Consider the following 20,840-nt stretch of genomic DNA (forward strand, 5'->3'; position numbering starts at 1 on the left):
AGACCCCTGAGGCACTCCATACAATAGCTTCTTTTCAGAAGAAAATATCTGATTCCAGTTTACTTGATAAGATTGGTTTAAAAGCTATTTAGCCAACCAATTTAAGGCTATTTCAGCCAGTTTTATGTCAGAGAGACCATCTAACAGACTAACAGAATGAAAAGTGGCTGGCATGTCAAGAATTATTTAAACATCCTTACCCTTGTCTGCTTTCAAGTTTATTTCACATTCTGAGTAGCCAAAGCACTCTCAGTACTGAAGCCAGCATGAAAATGGTGAAATTACTACTTACCTGATAATTTCTTTTTCCTTAGTGCAGACAGGTGACTGTGGGTTATGCACCTCTACCAGCAGATGGAGACAGAGCAAAGCTGACATTGCAGTATATATACCCCTGCAGTATCATCAGCACACTAGTATTCGCTGCAAAAGCCAACTGTGGACAAACTAGCAAAAACTTGATTAACAGATAACCATTCCAGCATTCAGCAAAACAGGAAAACACGGAGCTCAGATAAGGAGTGTAACCACTAATCTAAGGACTGGATTGACACTTACCAGTACTCTCTGGAACACACAACCACGCACGCAGGAGGATCGTAGCACAACATTCGGCAGCCAAGGGTGGGAAGTTGGATTCACCTGTCTGTACTAAGGAAAAGGAAAGTATCAGGTAAGTAGTAATTTCTCCTCTTTTAGCATACAGACAGGTGAATCCAAAACCAGTGGGATTTACCAAAGGAACTGCCAAATAGAGCGGGAGAGGCTGCCCACGGCCCAGTCAAAACCTCACGTGCAAAGGTTGTGTCCTCCTGGGCCTGCACATCCAGGTGATAATGTCTAGAAAAGGTAGGTAAGGAAGACCACGTTGCAGCCTGGCAAATGTCGATGGGAGACAACAAACTAACTTCTGCCCATGACACTTGAGTCCTAGTGCAAGGAGCCCTATCCTGACTAAGCAATGGTTACTCAGCATCCACATACACAGCCATGACTACCTCCTTAATCCAGTGGAATATTGTAGCCAGCGATGCTGTCTCACCTTGTTTACTCCCATCATGGAGAATAAATACCCAATCCATCTTTCTGAGAGGTTCAGAAATCTCTAAATACCTCACGATATGCCTTTTGTCATCCAAAGGCCGTAACAGGCGATATTCCTCTGCATCTTTCACCCTGTCCAGAGACAGCAAGGAAATGGACTGATTCAAGTGAAAATCTGAGACCACTTTTGGCAAAAAGGCAGGAACAGTTCACATAGAAATGGCTCTTGGCAAGACAAGGCCTGTAGTTTGGATACTTGACACACGCAGCAAATTGCCACAAGAAACACCATTTTCAAGGTCAGTAGGGCCCATTAAAAAATCCAAAACTAGACAGACTCCACAAGAGCACCAGTAACCGCAAAGGAGGACAAACATGCTTCACTCCTTTCAAGAAACGAGCCACATCTGGATGAGCCGACAAGGGCCTCCCATTCACCACATCCCTGCAACAGGCAAGAGTCGCTCCCTGTACCTTCAAGGAATTAAGGGCCAACCCTTTACTCAATCCATCCTGCAAAAGTTCCAAAATGAGTGGGATCTTAACCGAACAAGGAAGAACCCCTCTATCTTCACACCAAGCCTCAAACAAACACTCGCCAAATCCACACATAGGCTAAGGAAGTGGAGATCTTTCTTGCTTGAAGCAAGGTGGCAATCTCTGCTGCAGAATATCCACGCTTCAGCAACCGAGCTCTCTCAAGGGCCATACCGCAAGAAAAAATTGATTCAGATCTTCGTAAAAAAACAGGCCCCTGCCAGAGCAGATTCCTGTGCGCTGGAAACCGGAGGGGAGAGTCCACCAGAAGCCTTCACAGATCTGCATACCATGGTCTCCTGGGCCAATCTGGTGCCACCAAAGCACCTTCCCCCATGACTCTTGACCCTCCGAACCTGTCTGCCTAACATGGGCCATGGGAGAAACCATACAGCAGCTTGCCTTCCGACCACTCCTGCACAAGAGCCCCATGACTTTGGATCTCTCCTATGACTGAAGAATTGAGGAATCTTCGCATTATGAGAAATCGCCAGCAAGTCCAGAAACGGAAGGCCCCAGCGATCCACTATTAGCTGGAATGCCTCGTCTGACAATTCCCATTCTCCTGGATCCAGAGTCTGCCTGCTGAGAAAGTCTGCTCTTACATTGTCTTTTCCTGCAATGTGCGAGGCTGAGATTTCCTGAAGATGTACTTTTGCCCATTCCATAAGTTGGTCTATTTCCTGTTACACTTGCTGGCTCTTGGTTCCTCTCTGCCGATTGATGTAGGCCACTGTCGTTGCATTGTCTGACATTATCCAGACCGTTCAATCCTGCAACCTGCCACCAAACTGCAAGCATGCCAACCGGACCACATGGGCTTCCAGTTGATTGATGTTCCAGAGAGATTCTTCTGCACTCCAGCCTGCCTGCCTGCATGTGTGTGTCAGAGAGAGGAAGCCTACCTGCCTATGAGAGAAAAAGTCTGCCTACATATTTGTGTAAGAGAGGGCGCCTAAGCCAGCCTGCCTGCCTGCCTGTGAATGTGTGTGAGGAGTGGAGAAAGTTTGTGCAACCTCCCCCACCAACTAATCCACAAGCAGCTTAGGGTGACTGGAAATGATATGTTCACAGGTATGGAGATTAGGAGATTTTTCCATCCTTAGTTTAAATTATTGGGTGTTTGATGTGTCTGATATTTTGAAATATTGTATTGCTGCCTGGAAAAGTTTTAAATTTTTATACGAGTTCTTCATTATTGAATATTATATTCAGTTATTTGGAAATATTTTTATTAGTATGATTTTATTATGATGTTTTATATGTCTTGATTTTATTGTTTAGTATTTGAGGAATGGTGATATTTCTGTTTTTTTCCATTATTACACTGCATACAGAGTAGAGTGGTTTGTTGAGGTTTCCAGTTCAGTTTTATTTATACTTTATGCTCTCTTTATTCTGTATTTGGTGAGAGAGCGTGTCTGTGTTTGCATGTATGACTGATATGAGCTATTCTGCTAGCTTGTTGTTTTTCTGTAAGGATAATTAGCAGCCTGGCTTGTTCTGTTTTCCTAATAAGAGGTATACTGGTGTTTTAGGGACTGGTGTAATATTGGCAGTGCTGCCTTTTACTATGTAGGACTGTTACTGTTTGAGTACTGGCAGTTAGTACTCTTTTGTTATGGGATGTTTACTATATCATTGTATTTCAGTTTACTTGCTTTCTAATGGCCAAACCTACAACCAACACACCTTACAAAAGGCCTAATACCATGTGGGCTCCAAGTGTATTTTTGCAGGGTTTCCTGGTTGGCACTATAGCAGTACATATATGTCTATACAACATAATGATGCTGGGCTTCAAGGCCAGCTAGCGCCATTTTTACATTCCAGCAGGTAGGGGCAGGAGCGCCTGGGGGTCCATCCCTGCCACTTTTAGGTGTTTTGGACTCATGGACAGGGTAAGATAGTATTAGGGGAATGTACCAATTTTGAACGTTTGGCTCAGAGGGCTTTAATCAGCGGGAAAGGGGGGCCCAGGACAGGGTATGAAATTGGCAGTTTCTATTGTGTGTTGGTTATTGGGGAACACACAATTTGTGTTAAAGAAAAAAAAAGAACCAGGGGAGGGGCAGCACAGTAATTGTTTGCACAGGGCAGCAAAATTGGTAGTATTGGCCTTATTGGCTCGGTTTATAGTGCATGGGTTTGTTGGTTATCTGTGTGAAGTCCTGTGTCACCATGGATGTCATGAATTCTAGTGCATTCCTGTTAAGGTCGTGTCATTCTGCATTTGGAAATCCCCAGGACAAGCAGATTAATGTTAATTTTGAATAGACTAATGATTAGCTGGGTTAACTGTTCATTAGTGTGGCTCATGTTTTGTAGGGCTCAGTAGATGAGCAGAATATCTAGGTTGTTGCCCCATGAAGCTTTAGGAATAGTTATTCTGAGCCTATTTGTTGTGTAATATCTATTTGTTCCTTCCGAACTACTCTTGCCACATCACTTCCTGCTCCCTTGTTATTCTAGGACACGAGTACGGGATGTAGCCAGGAGGGCTCATTTCATCGAGTATAACTGTCTCTACTTCATTAAGCCAAGTTTCTAAGCACCTAATCAAAATTAAAGCTACAAAACATACTTTATTTTCAACCGAATACAGAAATAGCCTTAAAGTCTAATATTTATTTACTGAAAATGACCCCTATTTTGCTCAAAAATATAGGGGTAGATTTTAAAAGGTGTGCGCGGGAGTAGATTCTTCGCGCAACCCGGCGTGAACAAATCTACTCCCAATTTTATAACATGCGCGCGCTGTCGGGCGCAAGTTATAAAATACAGGGTCGGCGCGCGCAAGGTTGTGCAAAATCGGCAGCCTGCGTGCGCCGAGCTGCGCGGCCATCCTTCGTTCCCTCCGAGGCCGCTCTGAAATCGGAGCGGCCTCGGAGGGAACTTTCCTTCCGGCCCCCCCCCCACCTTCCCCTCCCTTATCTAACCCACCCCCCAGCCCTAACTAATTCCCCCCGTACCTTTATTTTACAAGTTACGCCTGCCTGAAGCAGGCTTAACTTGCGCGCACTGGCCGGCTGCCGGCGCGCCATGTTCCAGTCCAGAGGCCGCGGGCACACCCACGGAACCACGCCCGCGCCCCAGAACACCCCCGATGACGTGCCGGCCACGACATGCGTCCCGGGGCTTGCGCGCACTGCCGAGCCTATACAAGATAGGCTCAGTGCGCGCAGGGGGTGGAAGGGGCAGCTTTTCGGGGGTTACGCGCGTAACCGTTTGAAATTCTGCCCCGGAGTGAACAAGAGAAGGAAAATCCTCCGGGAATCGACTTTGTTTTCCTATTAGTAAATGAAATACACATTACAGGTCTCGTACTAACACAGGACTACAGATGTCAATCCACTGAGAGCCACCGATACGCGCCCCACTCACCTCAGATACTCTCTGAAAATTCCTGCTGGCAATGATTGTGTGACAGCCATGTCTACAGGGATCAAGAAACAAGAGAGTCAGTGCTGGTGCCCAGCAACACAGAGACAGTAACTGCAGTCAGAATTTTTGGTGGAGGATTTTAAGCAAAGCAGCATCTAAGCCACATCGCAATAAACATGTTTATACCAAGTATAAAATCAACAATCATACTTATATAACTGAAATACATGTTAATAGCATTAACATTTTAGAAATCAGTCAACAGATTTTAATAAGTATAGAACTAAATGGCAATTTAAGGATGAGCTTTGTCATCTTCACTTCAGCCCCATCTCACTCTCTCACACACACACACACTTACTTTCAGCCTACACCAGGGGTGGGCAGTTCCGGTCCTCGAGGGCCACAAACCAGTCTGGTTTTCAGGATATCTCTAATGAATATGCATGAGAGAGATTTGCATGCACTCTGCCTCCATTGTATGCAAATCTATTTCATGCATATTCATTAGGATATCCTAAAACCTCGACTGGTTTGTGGCCCTCGAGGACTGGAATTGCCCACCCCTGGCCTACACCCTCTTAGGCTTCTTCCTGCCCGCCAGCTTCACCCCCTTTCCAGACTACCCCCTTACAGTGTTATTTTTTCTCTTCTTCCAGTTGCTCCTTTCTTCCCCTGGACCAGTGATTCTCAGCCCAGTCAGAACATCCACAATGAATATGCATGAGATGGATGTGCATACAATAGTGGCGATGCATTCAAATCTCTCTCATGCACGTGGATATCCTAAAGCCTTGGCTGGCTAGGTATGTCCCAGGACTGCGTTGACAACCCCTGCCCCAGAGTGCTCTCAGATTCCCATCAGCCCCAGCGCATTCGTTTCAGTCCTTGCTCCGGGCCCCAAGGCACCACAGGCATCTCCAAGCCAATTTTCACCCCGATGTCATGGCAGTGGGAGTAGGCTGGCTCAGAGGACAGCAGTTTGCTGATTTGCTCTACCCCACCAGGTACCCGGCCAGTTGGCTCTCAGAATTTTACCATCCCTGCTGGGTCCAGGCAGTCGGGGCTCCTTCATCCATACTGCCAGACCCCTAAGCTCTTGGCTCCAGGGAGACACCTCCACAGCAACCAACATGCACATGGTTTCACCTTGTCAAGGTGCCTGTTATTTCCCGCCTGCGACAACGGTGTCTCAGATGGACATAGTGAAACCATAAATGCCTTTTATTACGTAAAAGGCCCCATCAGCCAGGTAAGACTGGATTTAGGGAAAAACACATGAGCAGGAGATACAAAACGAAAAGGAGGCCGTGGAAGGAGCCAAAGCTAGCGGGGTCCCATACCTCATGAAAATCTCTGCAATACGGAAGCCGATGCCCGATCCACCTCCTGTGATGAATGCCACGCAATCCCTGTCAAGTTGTAAAACATTAAAATGGAGAACAATTATTATGACAACCAATATGGGCTTTTCCACAGTCATTCCTCATCCACTGTTGTGTGCCATACACAGAAGACTGGGTCCAGGCGCTGCCAGCTGCTGAGAGAGATGGCGGTAGAGGAGCTGGGGACTGCTAGGAAAGGTGCGAGCAGAGTGCTGGGTCGCACGGTCACCATGGGAGGGAAGCAGGTTTGAGTTTCTGGATGGGACTGAATTCACAGTCCATGTGAGCAACAGCCTACAGCAGAAGGCATTACAAGAGCTCATGCTGCAGCCAGGGGATCTTGGCTCTGCAGTAATTCGCCCCACTAATGGATGATTCATGAACAGAAAGTAGGCAGCTTTCTATGCAGAAAGCTGAAGAACCTGGAATTTAGTTTATTCCAGTGCAGCTTCTTTCATCCAGCTCTCATCAGGAAGACATGTAGATCCTCATTACTTGTAAGCTGACTCTGTTTACTTTTTTTTTTTTTTTTTTTAAACATTATTTATTTGATATTCTGCCTCTTTCTAAGAGTCTCAAGGCGCACTGCATTCAAAGTTAATTAAAATTACAGTTACAGCCGAGTCACAATTTACCTTCAGTATAGATAACTTCTGCCCAAGGAGCTCTCTGACCAGAGTTACCCAGCTATCTTTGATATTCAGTGCTGCCGGGACAAAGTGAAATCTCGCTCCAGAAATGCCCCCAGCTCCACCTCTTGTTACCAGGGGAAAAAGTTTGCCCAGACAAAATTTAGCTGGGGAGCAGGGAGACATTTCTAACGTGAGCTTTGTCCAGTTAACTCTTCTTACTCCTTTCTCATTAGGGAGCAGTGGTACAGAGCCACAGGGGTGACTAAGGCAAGCCGCTGCCTCAGGACCTGATATTCCACAGTACTGCTGGATCACCAGCTTACAAAACTGCAGCTGGACAATGGAAACAAACCCGCCAGCAGGAGCGGGACTCTCCTTACACCGGGGTTTAAATGCATCGGCAGCACATGATGAGCAGCACACGGGTGCGCAGTGGTTACGCATGAGAAGGGGCGAATTCAGAGACTTCAGACTTTCCATTCTCCCGTGGAAATCGGAGCGAGTCCCGTGTCTTGTTTGTTGGGGGAAGCAGGGCTTTGGGGTTGCCGCAGATGCAACGGGCTCAAGACCGGAGGAGGGGGGAGGGAAGAAGGCTGCTCCCTACTGCAGTGAATCCTCTACTGGCCAAAAGGTGAGGCACGGGGGGGATAGGTTTAGGGCGAGGGACGTGGCGAAATGTGAGGAAGGAACATGAGTTCCAACGCACGGGAGGAAAGAGGGATGAGCAGTACACGCACCTCCCCCCTGTGGGAGGTGGTAGAGCGCGGATGCGCAGCACTCGCCTTCTCTCCAGCACAAGGTGGCAAGGAGTGGATGAGCAGTGCTGAGGTTTTGCAAGGTCACGGACCTGGAATCTCTTTGAACTGTGGCAAACTGCCGCCTTTTCCCCACTGCAGCTGGAGTGGAAGGTGGAGACCATTACTGGCCATGACTCAGCACTTATTTTAATTATTTTATTTTAAGGAAAATCACCACTGCCCCCCAGGCAATGAAGAGGCACACACTCACTTAAGGATGCTGGGGTTGAAATGATATTTATAGTCCTGGAGACAGTCATCTGTGTCAACATCCTGTGGGGGCCTCAAAGAGCTGGGTATCTGCAGCTGGGACATGATGACCCCTTCACCATTAACTGAAAGAAGAAAAAGGACAGATCAGAACAGACATCATCCATCATTCTCATCCGCTGCATTGACTAGGAGGCCCTACCAGCCTGTCGGCAATTCACCATGGAGCCAGTAAACTGAGCTCCCATTCCAGATACATCAACATCCAGAAGTGCTGATCCGAGCCTCGGGCTCATCAGCAAAGCAGACTATTGCTCTGGCTATTTATTTATTTAGATTTTTATTTTCCACTTTTCAGCACTTCAAAGCAGATTACATTCAGGTACTGTAGGTATTTCCCTATCCCCAGGGGGCTTACAATTTAAGTTTTTACCCGAGGCAATGGGTTGATGCTCCAGTGCCTCTTATTCTGCGTACAGAGTACTCTCATGGCAGTGGCACGGGAACACAACTTTCCGCTGTACTGTTTTGTTTTTTTAAACTCTTGGCCCAAAAATCATGCCCAAAAATCATCCATAAAAGCTTAGGCTGTTGAGAAGACTTTGAGCGTTACTCTCTTTGGTTGTGTTTTGCCTCAGATTGATTATTGTAATGGGTTGTTGGTGGGATTGCCGGCAAAAAGTATTCCTAGGTTACAGGTTATGCAAAATATGGCAGCTAGGTTGCTTTACAGTTGTGCTCGGAAGTTCAGTGCTGTTCCTTTATCAAAGCAGCTACATTGGCTCCCAGTCCAGCAAATAGCACAATTTAAAATCATGTGCTCGATATATATAAAGTATGTCAAGGATAGGGGGCGAAGTACTTACAGCGGTTGGTAGAGCTTTATACACAAAGGAGATGCCTTTGCTCAGCATCAGAAATTTTATTTAGAATTCCAACAGTAAAGGAGGTATCAAGAAGTGCAGTTAGGATGCATCTCTTTTCTGTTGTGGGACCCAAACTGTGGAATTCAGCACCAAAAGAGTTACAAATAGTTAAGTTATCTGCTCTTCTGGAAAAAGGTAAAAATGTGGCTCTTTTCATGAAAGTTCAGAATACAGTGTATTCTTTAGATTTTCATTTATTGTATTACTGCTGTTATAGTGTGGTTTTATTTTATTTTGATTGTATGATATTTCTATGCAGATTTCTTTGTAACCTGATTTTAATGTATGGGGTTTCTGGAATTGTTGTACACCACTCCTTAGTGAGCTGTTAAAAATGAATAAATAAATAAAATAAATAAAATCTGTTGACATAAAAAGTGTATTTCAAGAAAAATGTCAATCCTTGAATCCATCTGTTGGAATGAAAAGGTGTGGAAACCCCAAAGGCACAGTCACTCTCATAAACCCTGGTCCTTCAGTGTATGGGCAGCACATGCTGGCTTTCTAGCAGACGTGAGCACAATGGCTGTGCTGTGTGGGGACTTGCGTGGCAGGAGATTTGGGGACATTTTATAAGGGCAGATGGGTTTTCATGCTTGCTGTGAGCTGGATCCCAACACCCACGGACTAAGGAGAACCAGTTTTGAGTTATGGTTGTTCATCATATCAGTGCTTATGGAAACTGAAAACAAAAGACCCTAATCATATGCCACAATTTTCCCTTCAATCACATTTTTGTTGCTGGCTGTCATGATATTTTGACATAATCAATACATTACCAGTCTTTTTAGTGCTTTTGTGCAAAACAAGAATAAATTGGAATGCCATGTTATGACTCTCAAGCTCGGGTACATGAATATCCAAGCCTCTGTTCTTGCACTGCAGTGATCATGGACTTTGTCTCACACACCAGAACAGAGAGAGATCCCAAAAGCTTCTTGCCAAGGTGCCCCACAAACTGAAGATTTCACTACTTTATATGTAAAGCAGTTCACTGCATGCTCGCTTGTGTTTCAAGTCACACAATTCCCTTTCCAAGGCCGTGCAATGAGGTGCAGGAGGCCCCTGTCTGCCAGGAGGTGAGTGCACTGAGAAAAGCCACATATTCAGGACCTGGGGAGGAGGAGGCAACCTTTCCAACCACAGACGTAAGGCTGGATAAGATCAGCCAAGGGGACTTCAATCGCATGGACCTTCCTCCCGGAGAAGGAAAAGCAAGAGATAAAGAAGGCTTTGATCTGACAAAAAAACTTTGTTTTTTCATATGTTGGAGTAACCCACACAAAGTGGCAATGGCTACAACCCTAACGGAAGTGACACTGCTGTATTGCATTTCCAAGGCGGCTGCAAATCTAACAAAACGAGACAGTCGGATGTGTCAGAAAACAGCCTCGGCAGTTTTGTGGGCTGTGCGGATTACCACAAAACTCGGTGGTAAGATGTGGAAGGGCACCCAGCTGCTGAATGAAGTGCGGGACTTGTAAGAAGCAGTGCGGACCTAGAACAGCTTACCAGCAGAGGTCAACATGGTCATGGCTTGTGGCAGGAACAGGATTGAGAGGTTGGGTAAAAGCATGGGGACTTGGGGTTTGACTTAAAGATGAAGATGTATATGGCCATCTACCCGAAGCAGTAGAGAACCAGACGACAACAGAGTAGACTGAGATGGGCCAGGTGACCTTCATCTTTAAACAAGTTTTTTATAAAGATAAAGAGAAAGAGAAAAACAGTTGATTGATAAGGACGCACCAAACTAGAAGTTGCTACTTGTAACCTACAAATGCATATTAATGTTAAATTTCAAACCGCCTAATATGTTCCCATTAGACAAACTTAACTTACACACATAGTCTATATTGTAATGAATTGTTACCGTACTATGATGGCACATGATTAATTTGTAATCTATACCACTCATTTTCATTATCGTGCCTTACTGTAAACCGTTGTGATGGTTATCTAACTTAACGACGGTATAGAAGAGTTTTTAAATAAATAAATACATACAAAATCTGTAATCATCTGGTACGGGGTGGTCAGCTCCGGTCCTCGAGAGCCCCAAACAGACCTGCTTTTCAAGACATCCACAACAAGTATGCATGAGATAGATTTGCAAACAATGGAGGCGGTGCATGTAAATCTATCTCCTGCACAATCAGATATCCTAAAAACCAGGCCTGTTTGGAGCTCTCGAGGACCGCAGCTGGCCACCCCTGATCTAGTATGTCATTTTGTAATATAAAATATCATAGCCGGTAAGGAAAACGAGGACCATTCACACCTCCTCCTGCAATACTGCGGGCTCTCTGGCTTTACCCTTTATTGAACTGCAATCCCATTCTTGCCTCAACCAGTGACACCGAGAGTCACAATTTGTGAGACAAAATATAATTTATATAAATCATATGAAAGAATCACATTGTATAAACAAAATTTTTTAACATCTAATATACGAATATTACACTAAAGAAGTTAAAATTGCTATTACACAAAATATTCAGTGTCATACAAGAATACGTCTCTTTAATGAAACATAACAAATACCCATGTAACATGTAATGCAATATCTACCCAGCTAATCACTATCTCATTCATAATATTAAATGCTCATTCACTATTGCCCATCTAAACCGCCATTCTTTCAATACAGCTAATGATTCTGAACAAAAATAAGAGTACCATCACTGTGAACTAATCCATATGTTGCACTAAAACATTACAATGTAACTGATACAAACATTGGAGCAGACATTGTATAAACAAATAGGTATATTACATTGAAGCAGACATTGTATAAATGACTTGGTCTATCAGAGGAAATAGTCTAAAAAATAGATATGGGCAGCCAGTACTGATGGCCCCTCCCCTCCTTACAGTACAAAACAGTAACCAGTAACACTCACAGACAAAATTGGAGTTAAGCAAGGCCGCAGCTTTATTGCTAACAATAAACAGACACCAGAGTCAAATTGTCATCACAAGTGTCCAACTCCAGGAATCATCTGCCACGCCCCAGCATGACGACTCCTTCGCAGGCCACCAAACCTGCAAATCTCCAGCAGCCTCCCGCCACTAAACGGAGACCCCCACCACAGCCCCCAGCAAGGGGTCCCCAATCCTGTGGCTGAACCCAGTCCCATGAAGCTAAGCCAGAGACAAGAAAGTCCGCCACCCAGCGGATTCCTCGCTCTACACCCCACCCCCAAAAGAGTAATTGCTCTGGTAACTCCACTGTACCCTCCCCAAGCTGCGACAAACATCACCACCCCATAACAAGAGAAGAGGGAGGAAAGGGATCTCCGAGGCAGCGCGAGCCAAAGGGGGCGGCGCGGCCGGGTGCCACCCCCTTTTATAGCCCCACCCAGCCAGCCAAATTATGCCTCCCCTGATGCATCAGGGCCGACCAAACAGGCCCCTCCAGGTCCCGAGGAGGCTGCCCCGACGAATCAATTTAAAAAAAGACAAAGGCTGTAGGACGGGGGCAGGCCGGCGCTAATCGTCCCGCCCACCCTGCCCCACCCCCTGCCCGGCCCGCACATGGCTGACCGGAGGAGCCAGCCCGGCGCCCACATTATTGTGGGCCTCCGGGACTGCGTTCCAGCAGCCCTTCCAATAGCTGCTGTAATTCGCAGGCTGTGCTCAGTTTCTATATAGCTAAATAAACATCTCTCATAAGTTCATTAGAACACTATAATGGTCCCCAATTAATTGAAGTTCTAAAGCGGTCCCACTTAAAAGTTCTAAAATGGTCATTAGAACTTCAATTAATGTGTTTGATTATATATTACATTGTCAATTTTCAATGGGATACATTTGTCTGCTGATACACCTATTTGTTTATACAACGTCTGCTCCAATGTTTGTATCAAATGTCACATTGTAATGTTTTAGTGCAACACATGTATTAGATCACAGTGATGGTACTCTTATTTTGGCTCATAATCATTAGCTGTATTGAAAGAAGCGGTTTAGATGGGCAATAGTGAATGAGCATTTAATAGTATGAATGAGTTGATTAGCTGGGTACGTATTTCATGCTACATGGGTATTTGTTATGTTTCATTAAGAGACATTGTATTCTTGCATGACACTGAATATTTCTAGTAATAGCAATTTTAACATCTTTAGTATAATATTCATATAATAAAGGTTATTTTATACAATGTATGTGATTCCTTCATATTGTATATGTATTGTACTTTGGAATCTTCCTTCACATAACCATGTACCTTTAAAATATCATTTATGTTAAGTTACTCCCAAGTTAACTTTTTGAGCTTCATACATTTGCATGAGCCTTTGTTTTAGAGCGGGAGTGGGCAAACTGGGCCTGTGGGAACATTTTATCCAGCCCAGATGGATTTTTTTTTTTATGACCCTAATAATAGAATTACCAGCCTCTGTGTGTACCCAAGCGATCAGAGCAAAAAAATGTGCCTCTGCTTTCCATTTGGCACAATAATAAAAGGAGGAAACCCCTCCTAGGGAAGGATTATTCTCTCCCATGTCAATTTTATCCTCACAGGATTTGCAGGAGGATTCAGCTTTTCGGTCTCCCCTCAGAGTTACAGGCTGCTGCCAGGTCCTAACTTTCCTTCAGAAGCCGCCTTGGAATAAAGTCACCTAGAGAAGATTTTTTTTTGTGTGTGTGTGTGGGGGGGGGGGGGGGGGGGGGGAGACGGGGGACAAACAAACACAGCTAGAGACTGTCATGAGAGGGTGCTTGTTTCGTCTGCTGCACTTGGGTGGGTACAGGGTGGGTGGCTTGAATGTTCCATTGCTTCTTATCCTCTCACAAAAAAACCCCCAAACAAACAAACAAAAACTTGCATAATAAACAATTGGTTTTAAATGCTTCACAGCCAGAGACTGTCATGAGTGGGTGCTTGTTTCGTCGCTAGCAGATCCGGGCATTCTACAGGGGCAGGGGGGAGCATAGCACCTGTACGCGTGCCTCCCTAAATGACAGAACAGATATTCCTGCTGCACTTGGGTGGGTACAGGGTGGGTGGTTTGAATGTTCCATTGCTTCTTGTCCTCTCACAAAAAAAACCCCAAACAAACAAACAAAAACTTGCATAATAAACAATTGGTTTTAAATGCTTCACAGCCACAAAAGAAACAAAAAACTTTCACACACGGAGCCTCATTAGTGGCTTTTGCTGGCACCAGGAATGGTCCACTCCTGCTACTTGACTGGAATTGAGGGGGCACTCCATCCCCCACCCCCTGATGCAGGTGAGGGCCACTAATGTGACCCTGTGTAATAATAATAATAACAACACAAGTTTGATCACCTCAGCTCTGGCCCTTCCTTTCCACTGAAAATCTCTGCTCAGCAGGAGGATCCTTTCTGGATGGTTTATAAATAAAATGCAAATAAAATAAATAAGAGCTTCTTATGCAAGATTTTTCTCTCCTGAGGAATTTAAAATGTCTTTCCACCCTCTAGAAAGCAGGGGCAAAGTACAATATTCTAGTTAAGTACAGCATGAACCATGCCAACAGGCAACAGCACTAGCTCAGTTACAGGCCTGGCCAAAGGTCTTGCAGTGCTCAAAGAGAAGCCAGTCAAGCAAAAAATGCTCACAACCAAAAACCACTAATGCTACTGCCTGTCCTATTTGGGTTGCCCAACTCCGTGACTGCCTATGAACGCTATTCCAAACATACAGATAGCCTAATAGCTACTGGGCCATTCAAGCAAGGCTGCCTCATCCCCTGTCCCCAAAACCTGCAAGCAATACGTCAGAGCAGTGGGTAAGCTCTGCAGTGCTCGGTCACGCCTTTCAAACAAAACTTAAAACAGGAAACCAACCGGAAGACAACCTATGGCAAGAGAATCGATCTGCTCTAAAATGATGTAGAAGTTACAAAAGCTGTAGTTAAATCTGTAATGACTGGCCCTCGCGTCTTCTGTTTCCCTCTGCCTCTCCTAAATGGTTATGTTTCCTCTCTTTTAGGTGGGTGCTTTCAGAAGTGGCAAAGAACTGGTGCTCGAGGTATGTATGGCAAGGGGGAGAGGAGGATGCATTCCACCTCTCTGCAGCTGCAGACAGACAATGAGATTCAAATGGAAATTTCTCCCATCCCCCATATAAAAACCCTTACCTTTTCGTGCATGCTTGTAGCGGGGCCTTCCTTTAGTTATGTGCAAACTTGAGGACAGACTCTTTGCAGGCTGCAGTAGCTCTATTGCACCAATAGAAAAGCTACCCAGAGATCATGTACATGAGCATGAGAAGCTCTTTAAATATACATAGCGGTGCAGTCCTGAAAGCTCGTATACATGGTACAGTGTGGAGAACTTTTATACTGGATCAGCCACAACCAAAAAAAAAAATCTCGTTTTCTCCAGGCTCAATACAGATACGAGGGAGAGGTGGGGAAACATGAAAATAACTGTCTTCAAAGAAAATATCTGTTCTAGTTATCAAAGCATAGCACATTTATAACTCCACGAGATTTAATTCTTTTAATACGGGGAGGTGGTCGGCGGTCATAAAATCTGTTGCTGCTGGGTCCCCTGCAAAAAGGAATCCCCACCCCGAATCAAGCAGTTACGAGATAGCCCCTGCCTCTTGCTCCCTTAGAGTTTAGGGGAGCGTCCCGCACTCGGAGACACCGCAGGACCTTACCTGTAGCAGCCGCCGGTGATTGCCTCCTGCGCACGCGCGATCCTAGCACGAACACACGCGACGGCATGAGGGGAAGTTTGGCAAAAAAAAAAAAGTTTCCGCATGTCGCACAAGGGCTGCTGGGAGTTGGAGTTCATTTCGGCGAGGCAACCTCCTAGAACAATTTTTATTTTAAATTGCACAGGAGTATTTTCCTGTTTTGGGGAATCTGTCCTTTTTAATCGTTTTTCTTTCCTATAAAGAAAATGGTGCTTAATCAGCTAAAAGGTCAACCCAGGACCAGTGCAAGGGTATTAGGCGCCTGGGCACCCACCCAAACATACCAGTAAAAATTATACAACGATAAAATGAAGAAATATAAAACATCAACAATAGTAAAACCATAGTAGTAAAAGGAATATTTCAAAATAGCAGACAAATAGAGTGACAACCAATAATTAAAAACTCAAAGAGATTTAAAATATATATATATTTCAAACAGCATATACATCAAATATTAACACCCAATGATTAAAACTAACAAAACTACTTGGGAACTTTTGATTTCCAGATGCCCTGAGATTGTCCTGGATTAGCTGATGGGGTAGAGAGTGGGGGCTGTTGTGCACAAACTTTCTCCTTTCATATATACACACACACAATTATACACGTTTGTTCTTTCTCACACACAAACGTACACAGGCTCTCCCACACCTGCCCACTCTACGAGACAAAACAAAATATTAATCCTGAAATAAATGGAGAGTGGGTATCAAAGCTCAGAGAGACCTCATATTTAGATGCCAAAAGGCTAAGCTAATGAAAGCTTTTGATAGCATTGAATTATTTAATCATTGGTCTCTGTGGGCTGTGTGTAAAGGGTGCTCAGCCATGAAAGCTACCCAATATGCACTTAAAGTCTGCAGGTACTTCCAACACGGATTGCTCAAATTTTGAAGCTTAAATCCAAGAGATGTACTTATCTTGCAATGTAATATCCGTCGACAAGCCTTAAAGTGATGTTGAAAAAATGGTAAACTCCGACATTGTCCCGACACAAAGTGTTTTGGAGAGAACCTCCTTCTTCAGGGGGTCGGGTACCACTGTGATCGGCTCTGTCGTTGTCCGGGAATGTTTTACATGTGATGCAAGAGTGATTATTTGTACGGCAGCGCCGATGGCGTCTCAATATAGCTTTTCACGATGCAGAACTGGTGGCAATGGCTTGGCCGTGAGACATCTATCGGCGGGGCCTGCCTGGCTTATGCCCAATCCAGAGAAAAAACATTCCAAAAAGAACATAATGTTACGATTCCTACTCGCAGTGCTCACCCCACGAGCAGGCCTCTCCACCTACCTTGTGCTGTGCTGCCTTCCTGACGCAGCCTGGAGGCCACCGACCTTGGAGCCGTCCTGTGACAGTCGGGCCCTGCCGCAGACCACCCAAGCAGCCAGGAGGCTGCCACTGCTGCCGCGTTCCCACGGCTTGGACCACCGCACTTCGACCTTCCAGGAGGCCGCTCCTAGCTTCGCTGTCCCTCGCAGCAGGGAGCCGCAAGTCAGCTGTCTTCAGCGGCAGAGAGCAGCCATCGCTAAGGCTCTGCTTTGCAGCCTAGTGCCGCCCCTGCCTGTCCCTCGTGGCAGGAACGCCACCATCAGCTGTTTCTGCTCTTTCTGCTTGCCTCTAGGAGAGTGGCCGTGCCTCTTCATTTAATTTAAAGGGCCCGTGGCCGGATATGCCCTGGGCCCCACCTGGTGACTTCATCCTGGGAGTCTTCCTGTTAGCCCTATAACAGGGCTTCACTTCCAGTTCTGCTTTGCCTTGCATCAGAGTTCTTCGCTCCTGGAAGTCTCATCTTCCAGTGCTCCGTCAGGTCTTCGTTCTTCATTGGAGCTCCATGTCCTGTCCTGGTCTTTGATTCCTTGTTGCTTGTCCTGATGTCTGTGATCCAGTTTTCGTGTTCCTGATATTCCGTGATCCAGTCCTGATGTTCTGTGATGAGCCTGTCTTGATGTCCTGAGCCCTAGGTTCCTCATCGCGACCTTTCCTGGCATGCCGTGTCCTGGCACAAACCTGCCTCCTCAACTGCAGCACAAGCCTCCGGAGGGTCATTATTCCCTGTATCCATCTTCATCCTGTTCCCTGAGGCTCATTCTGGCCCTCTGATTCCTTTGTGGCTGCTCTGTCCATGCCTAAGACTCTGTTTGAACCTGCTCTGCTCCGTGACCAGCCATGGGTGGCTATATAGGGCGCGTTTTGATGCAGGCTTCTTCTGAATCTTCGCCATGTTCCAGCTTCAACTTCCACGTATTCATCTGGAGTCTGCTTCACATCAAGCGTGGTCCACAACCAGCCCTTTGGGTCTGCCCTGTGGTGGGCTGTGTAGGGCATGCTGTTTCATAGCTTCAATCTAGTCCTCGATCCTGAACTTTGATCCTGAACTTCCTTGTTTCGAGTCTTCGTCTGAGCCTCCACGTTTCAAGCTCCTTGTCTGAGTTTCCACATTTCAAATTCCTCGTCTGAGCATTCCATGTTCCAAGGCCTTTGTCTGTCCATGGCCTCTGTCCAGCCTACCACTTATTGCTATTACCCAGCGGCAGGTCTGAAAGGGCTTGCAATGGTTGGAGGACCATTCAAAGACCACCATTGCATTGTTTGTCTTCCTGAAGCATGCAGGTCTGGTGGAGAGTTTGAACCTTCAGTTTCCACCCATGCTTGGACACGTCTCGCCTGCCTCGGTACCACCTTGGAGCCCTCTGAGGTTGTGCCATGGGCCAAGGACACAGATTTCCCTCAAATGGGACCACTCTCCTAGCGTTCCCTAACACACAATACCTCTAAACATAAGAAACCTTGATATAGTGAAGAGCTAAGGCACATTAAACAAACCCTGAGAAAATCTGAACTTGCCAGGTTCTTATGGCCTGGATTTGCCACTGTTGGAAACAGGATGCTGGGCTTGATGGACCCTTGGTCTGACCCAGTATGGCATGTTCTTATGTTCTTAATGGCAGAAAAAAACAATCTATGGAATCCCTAGGAAAATACAAATCACTTAAGAAAATACCGTGAACAAATCAAAGCATAAAAAAAAAAAGACTATTACACTAAACAGATTCATGTTGTAATATTTAATTCCAAATTACTCTTTGAAACAGCTTACTCAAAGACCCATCTTCCTCCATTTCAAATAACTAAGACTTCTCAAAGAACTCATGCAATGAATATGCCACTTCTTTCTTAGATAAAATCAATAGGTTAAAAACAATTCTCCATCTACTTACCATTAAAAGAACCTGGAGAAAAACATGGGAAAGCAAAATGGAACTCATTCGACACAGTATCTAAACTTAAAATTAACCAAATCATTGGTCCTACCCATTGGACTCAATTACTACAAGTTCCCTGAAAAAGGTACACAGCATAATCACTCCAACAATCGCAACTATGAACAACCACTAGCTTTCAGAAGGATTGGTCCCTGATAGGGCAAAACAAGCTATGATTAAACCAATCTTAAACAATAAAACTGGCAGAATTGATGATTGGGACAATTACCAACCAATTTCAACCTGTCTTTCATTGCTAGAGTCCTAGAAAAAGCAAAGTTATCACAATTAGAAAGCTACCTAGAAGACAATAACATTCTATACCCAAACCAATTCGGATTCAGAAAAGATCGCTCAACAGAAACCCTACTCATTTAATTATCCAACCCTGTTTTACAGGGGTTTGACAACGATGAATCCTATATCCTGGTACTAACTGATCTAACAGCAACCTTCGACACAGTAGACTCTGCTTTGCCAGCAGTTGAGAAAAATTGGAATAGACGGAAATGTTATCAAACGGTTCTCTTCCTTCCTAGCAGATAGATCATTCCAAATAAAACTTGACAATCGCATATCTGACACCTTCCAATTGATACAAGTGTCCCCCAGGGTTCAGCATGCTTGGCTACACTATTTAAAATCTATACGCTGCCTCTATGTACATTACTAGCAGAACTAGAAATCAACTTCTTCCTATATGTAGACAACATACAGTTCTACATCCCATTCGACAAATCATTTGAAAAAACTGCATCAACTTTGACAACATACATGGAGGCAATACAACAAAAACTCTCTCAGTTGAAACTAACACTAAACACAACCACCCCCACCCCTGAAATTGTGTGGCTAAGGAGAAATTCCACAATAATCAAACTGCCAACCCTAAACCTAGAAAATGTTAACATTACACCCTCAGATCGAGTACGGGACCTAGGAATACAGATTGATGAGAACTTTACAATAAAAAAGCATAAGCGCAACTTAATTAAAACAGGATACTCCAAACTGAGAATATTACATCGGCGGAAACCATTACTAATAATACAGGACTTCCTCTTAGTTTTACAAACATTAATATTTTCAAACATTGATTACTGCAACTCCCTATTACTAGACCTACCCACAGGACTATTAAAACCACTACAGCTACTACAAAATGCTTCTGCTAGACTCTTACTAAGGACAAGGAAATTCAACCACATCACCCCCTCGCTGATAGCACTGGACTGGCTCCCTGTTCAATCCAGAATTCATTATAAAGTATTAACTCTAATTTTTAATATCATCAACAACGTTAACCCATGCTTATTAGTAGTGACACTTCAACCATATACACTGCAGAGCCCTAAGATCACAAAATAAAGGACTTTTAAAAGTGCCTACAACATGAAATATACATCTAACTCAAATAAGAGACCTAATGTTTTCCATAGCTGGCCCCAACTTGTGGAGCTCTCTTCTAGAGTCAATACATATAATAACAGAAAGAAAGAGTTTCAAACATGAACTGAAAACATGGCTTTTTAGAAAAGCGTATTACCTAACATAAAATACCAATATGCCGATTACCTCACTGTCAGAACCATAGATTATGTGAGTAGATTGAGCAATAAGTATTGAGCTAACTAATGAAATGGAAAAAATAGATTACGATCCACCAACATAGCACCCTAGTTAACTTGTACTCAATGTTGATGTATTGACCTAGAATACAAATTTGCTGTTATATTGAACAAGATTAAGTATGTATGACCTAGAATATGTATTTGCTGCTGCATTGACCTAGAATATGAATGTTGACCCAGAATATGAATGCTGATTTTGTAAACTGTTGTGATCTTATTTGGAATGAAGGTATATAAAACGCCTAAATCAATAAATAAACCTAACTTGTCCAAAGGTAGTACCAGAAAGCTGAACTAAATTGAGAGGCTGGTCCAGGTAAAATGATGGCATTCGGTGGAGTAGATAC

The 20,840-nt window shown here is 44.6% G+C and overlaps 1 protein-coding gene across 3 annotated transcripts in view; it reads right to left on the reverse strand.

Moving 5' to 3' along the window:
* The window catches only part of DECR2 (2,4-dienoyl-CoA reductase 2), a 30,765-nt gene extending 15,094 nt beyond the window's left edge, over window positions 1–15,671 (reverse strand). Inside the window, exons 1-4 of one of the 3 annotated variants that reach the window (XM_029576750.1) lie at window positions 15,554–15,671; window positions 7,991–8,114; window positions 6,309–6,377; window positions 4,966–5,017 (exon numbers count right to left, since the gene is read on the reverse strand). In XM_029576750.1, the coding sequence (XP_029432610.1) occupies window positions 4,966–5,017; window positions 6,309–6,377; window positions 7,991–8,114; window positions 15,554–15,620 (312 nt within the window). In that variant the 5' untranslated portion in view covers window positions 15,621–15,671. Of the gene's footprint in view, window positions 1–4,965; window positions 5,018–6,308; window positions 6,378–7,990; window positions 8,115–14,212; window positions 14,354–15,026; window positions 15,516–15,553 lie in introns of those variants that run through there. The other 2 variants (XM_029576752.1, XM_029576751.1) reach the window with 2 other exon arrangements.
* Window positions 15,672–20,840: the final 5,169 nt, after the last annotated feature.

Source organism: Rhinatrema bivittatum, chromosome 14 (assembly GCF_901001135.1).
Source record: "Rhinatrema bivittatum chromosome 14, aRhiBiv1.1, whole genome shotgun sequence".
Taxonomy (NCBI): domain Eukaryota; kingdom Metazoa; phylum Chordata; class Amphibia; order Gymnophiona; family Rhinatrematidae; genus Rhinatrema; species Rhinatrema bivittatum.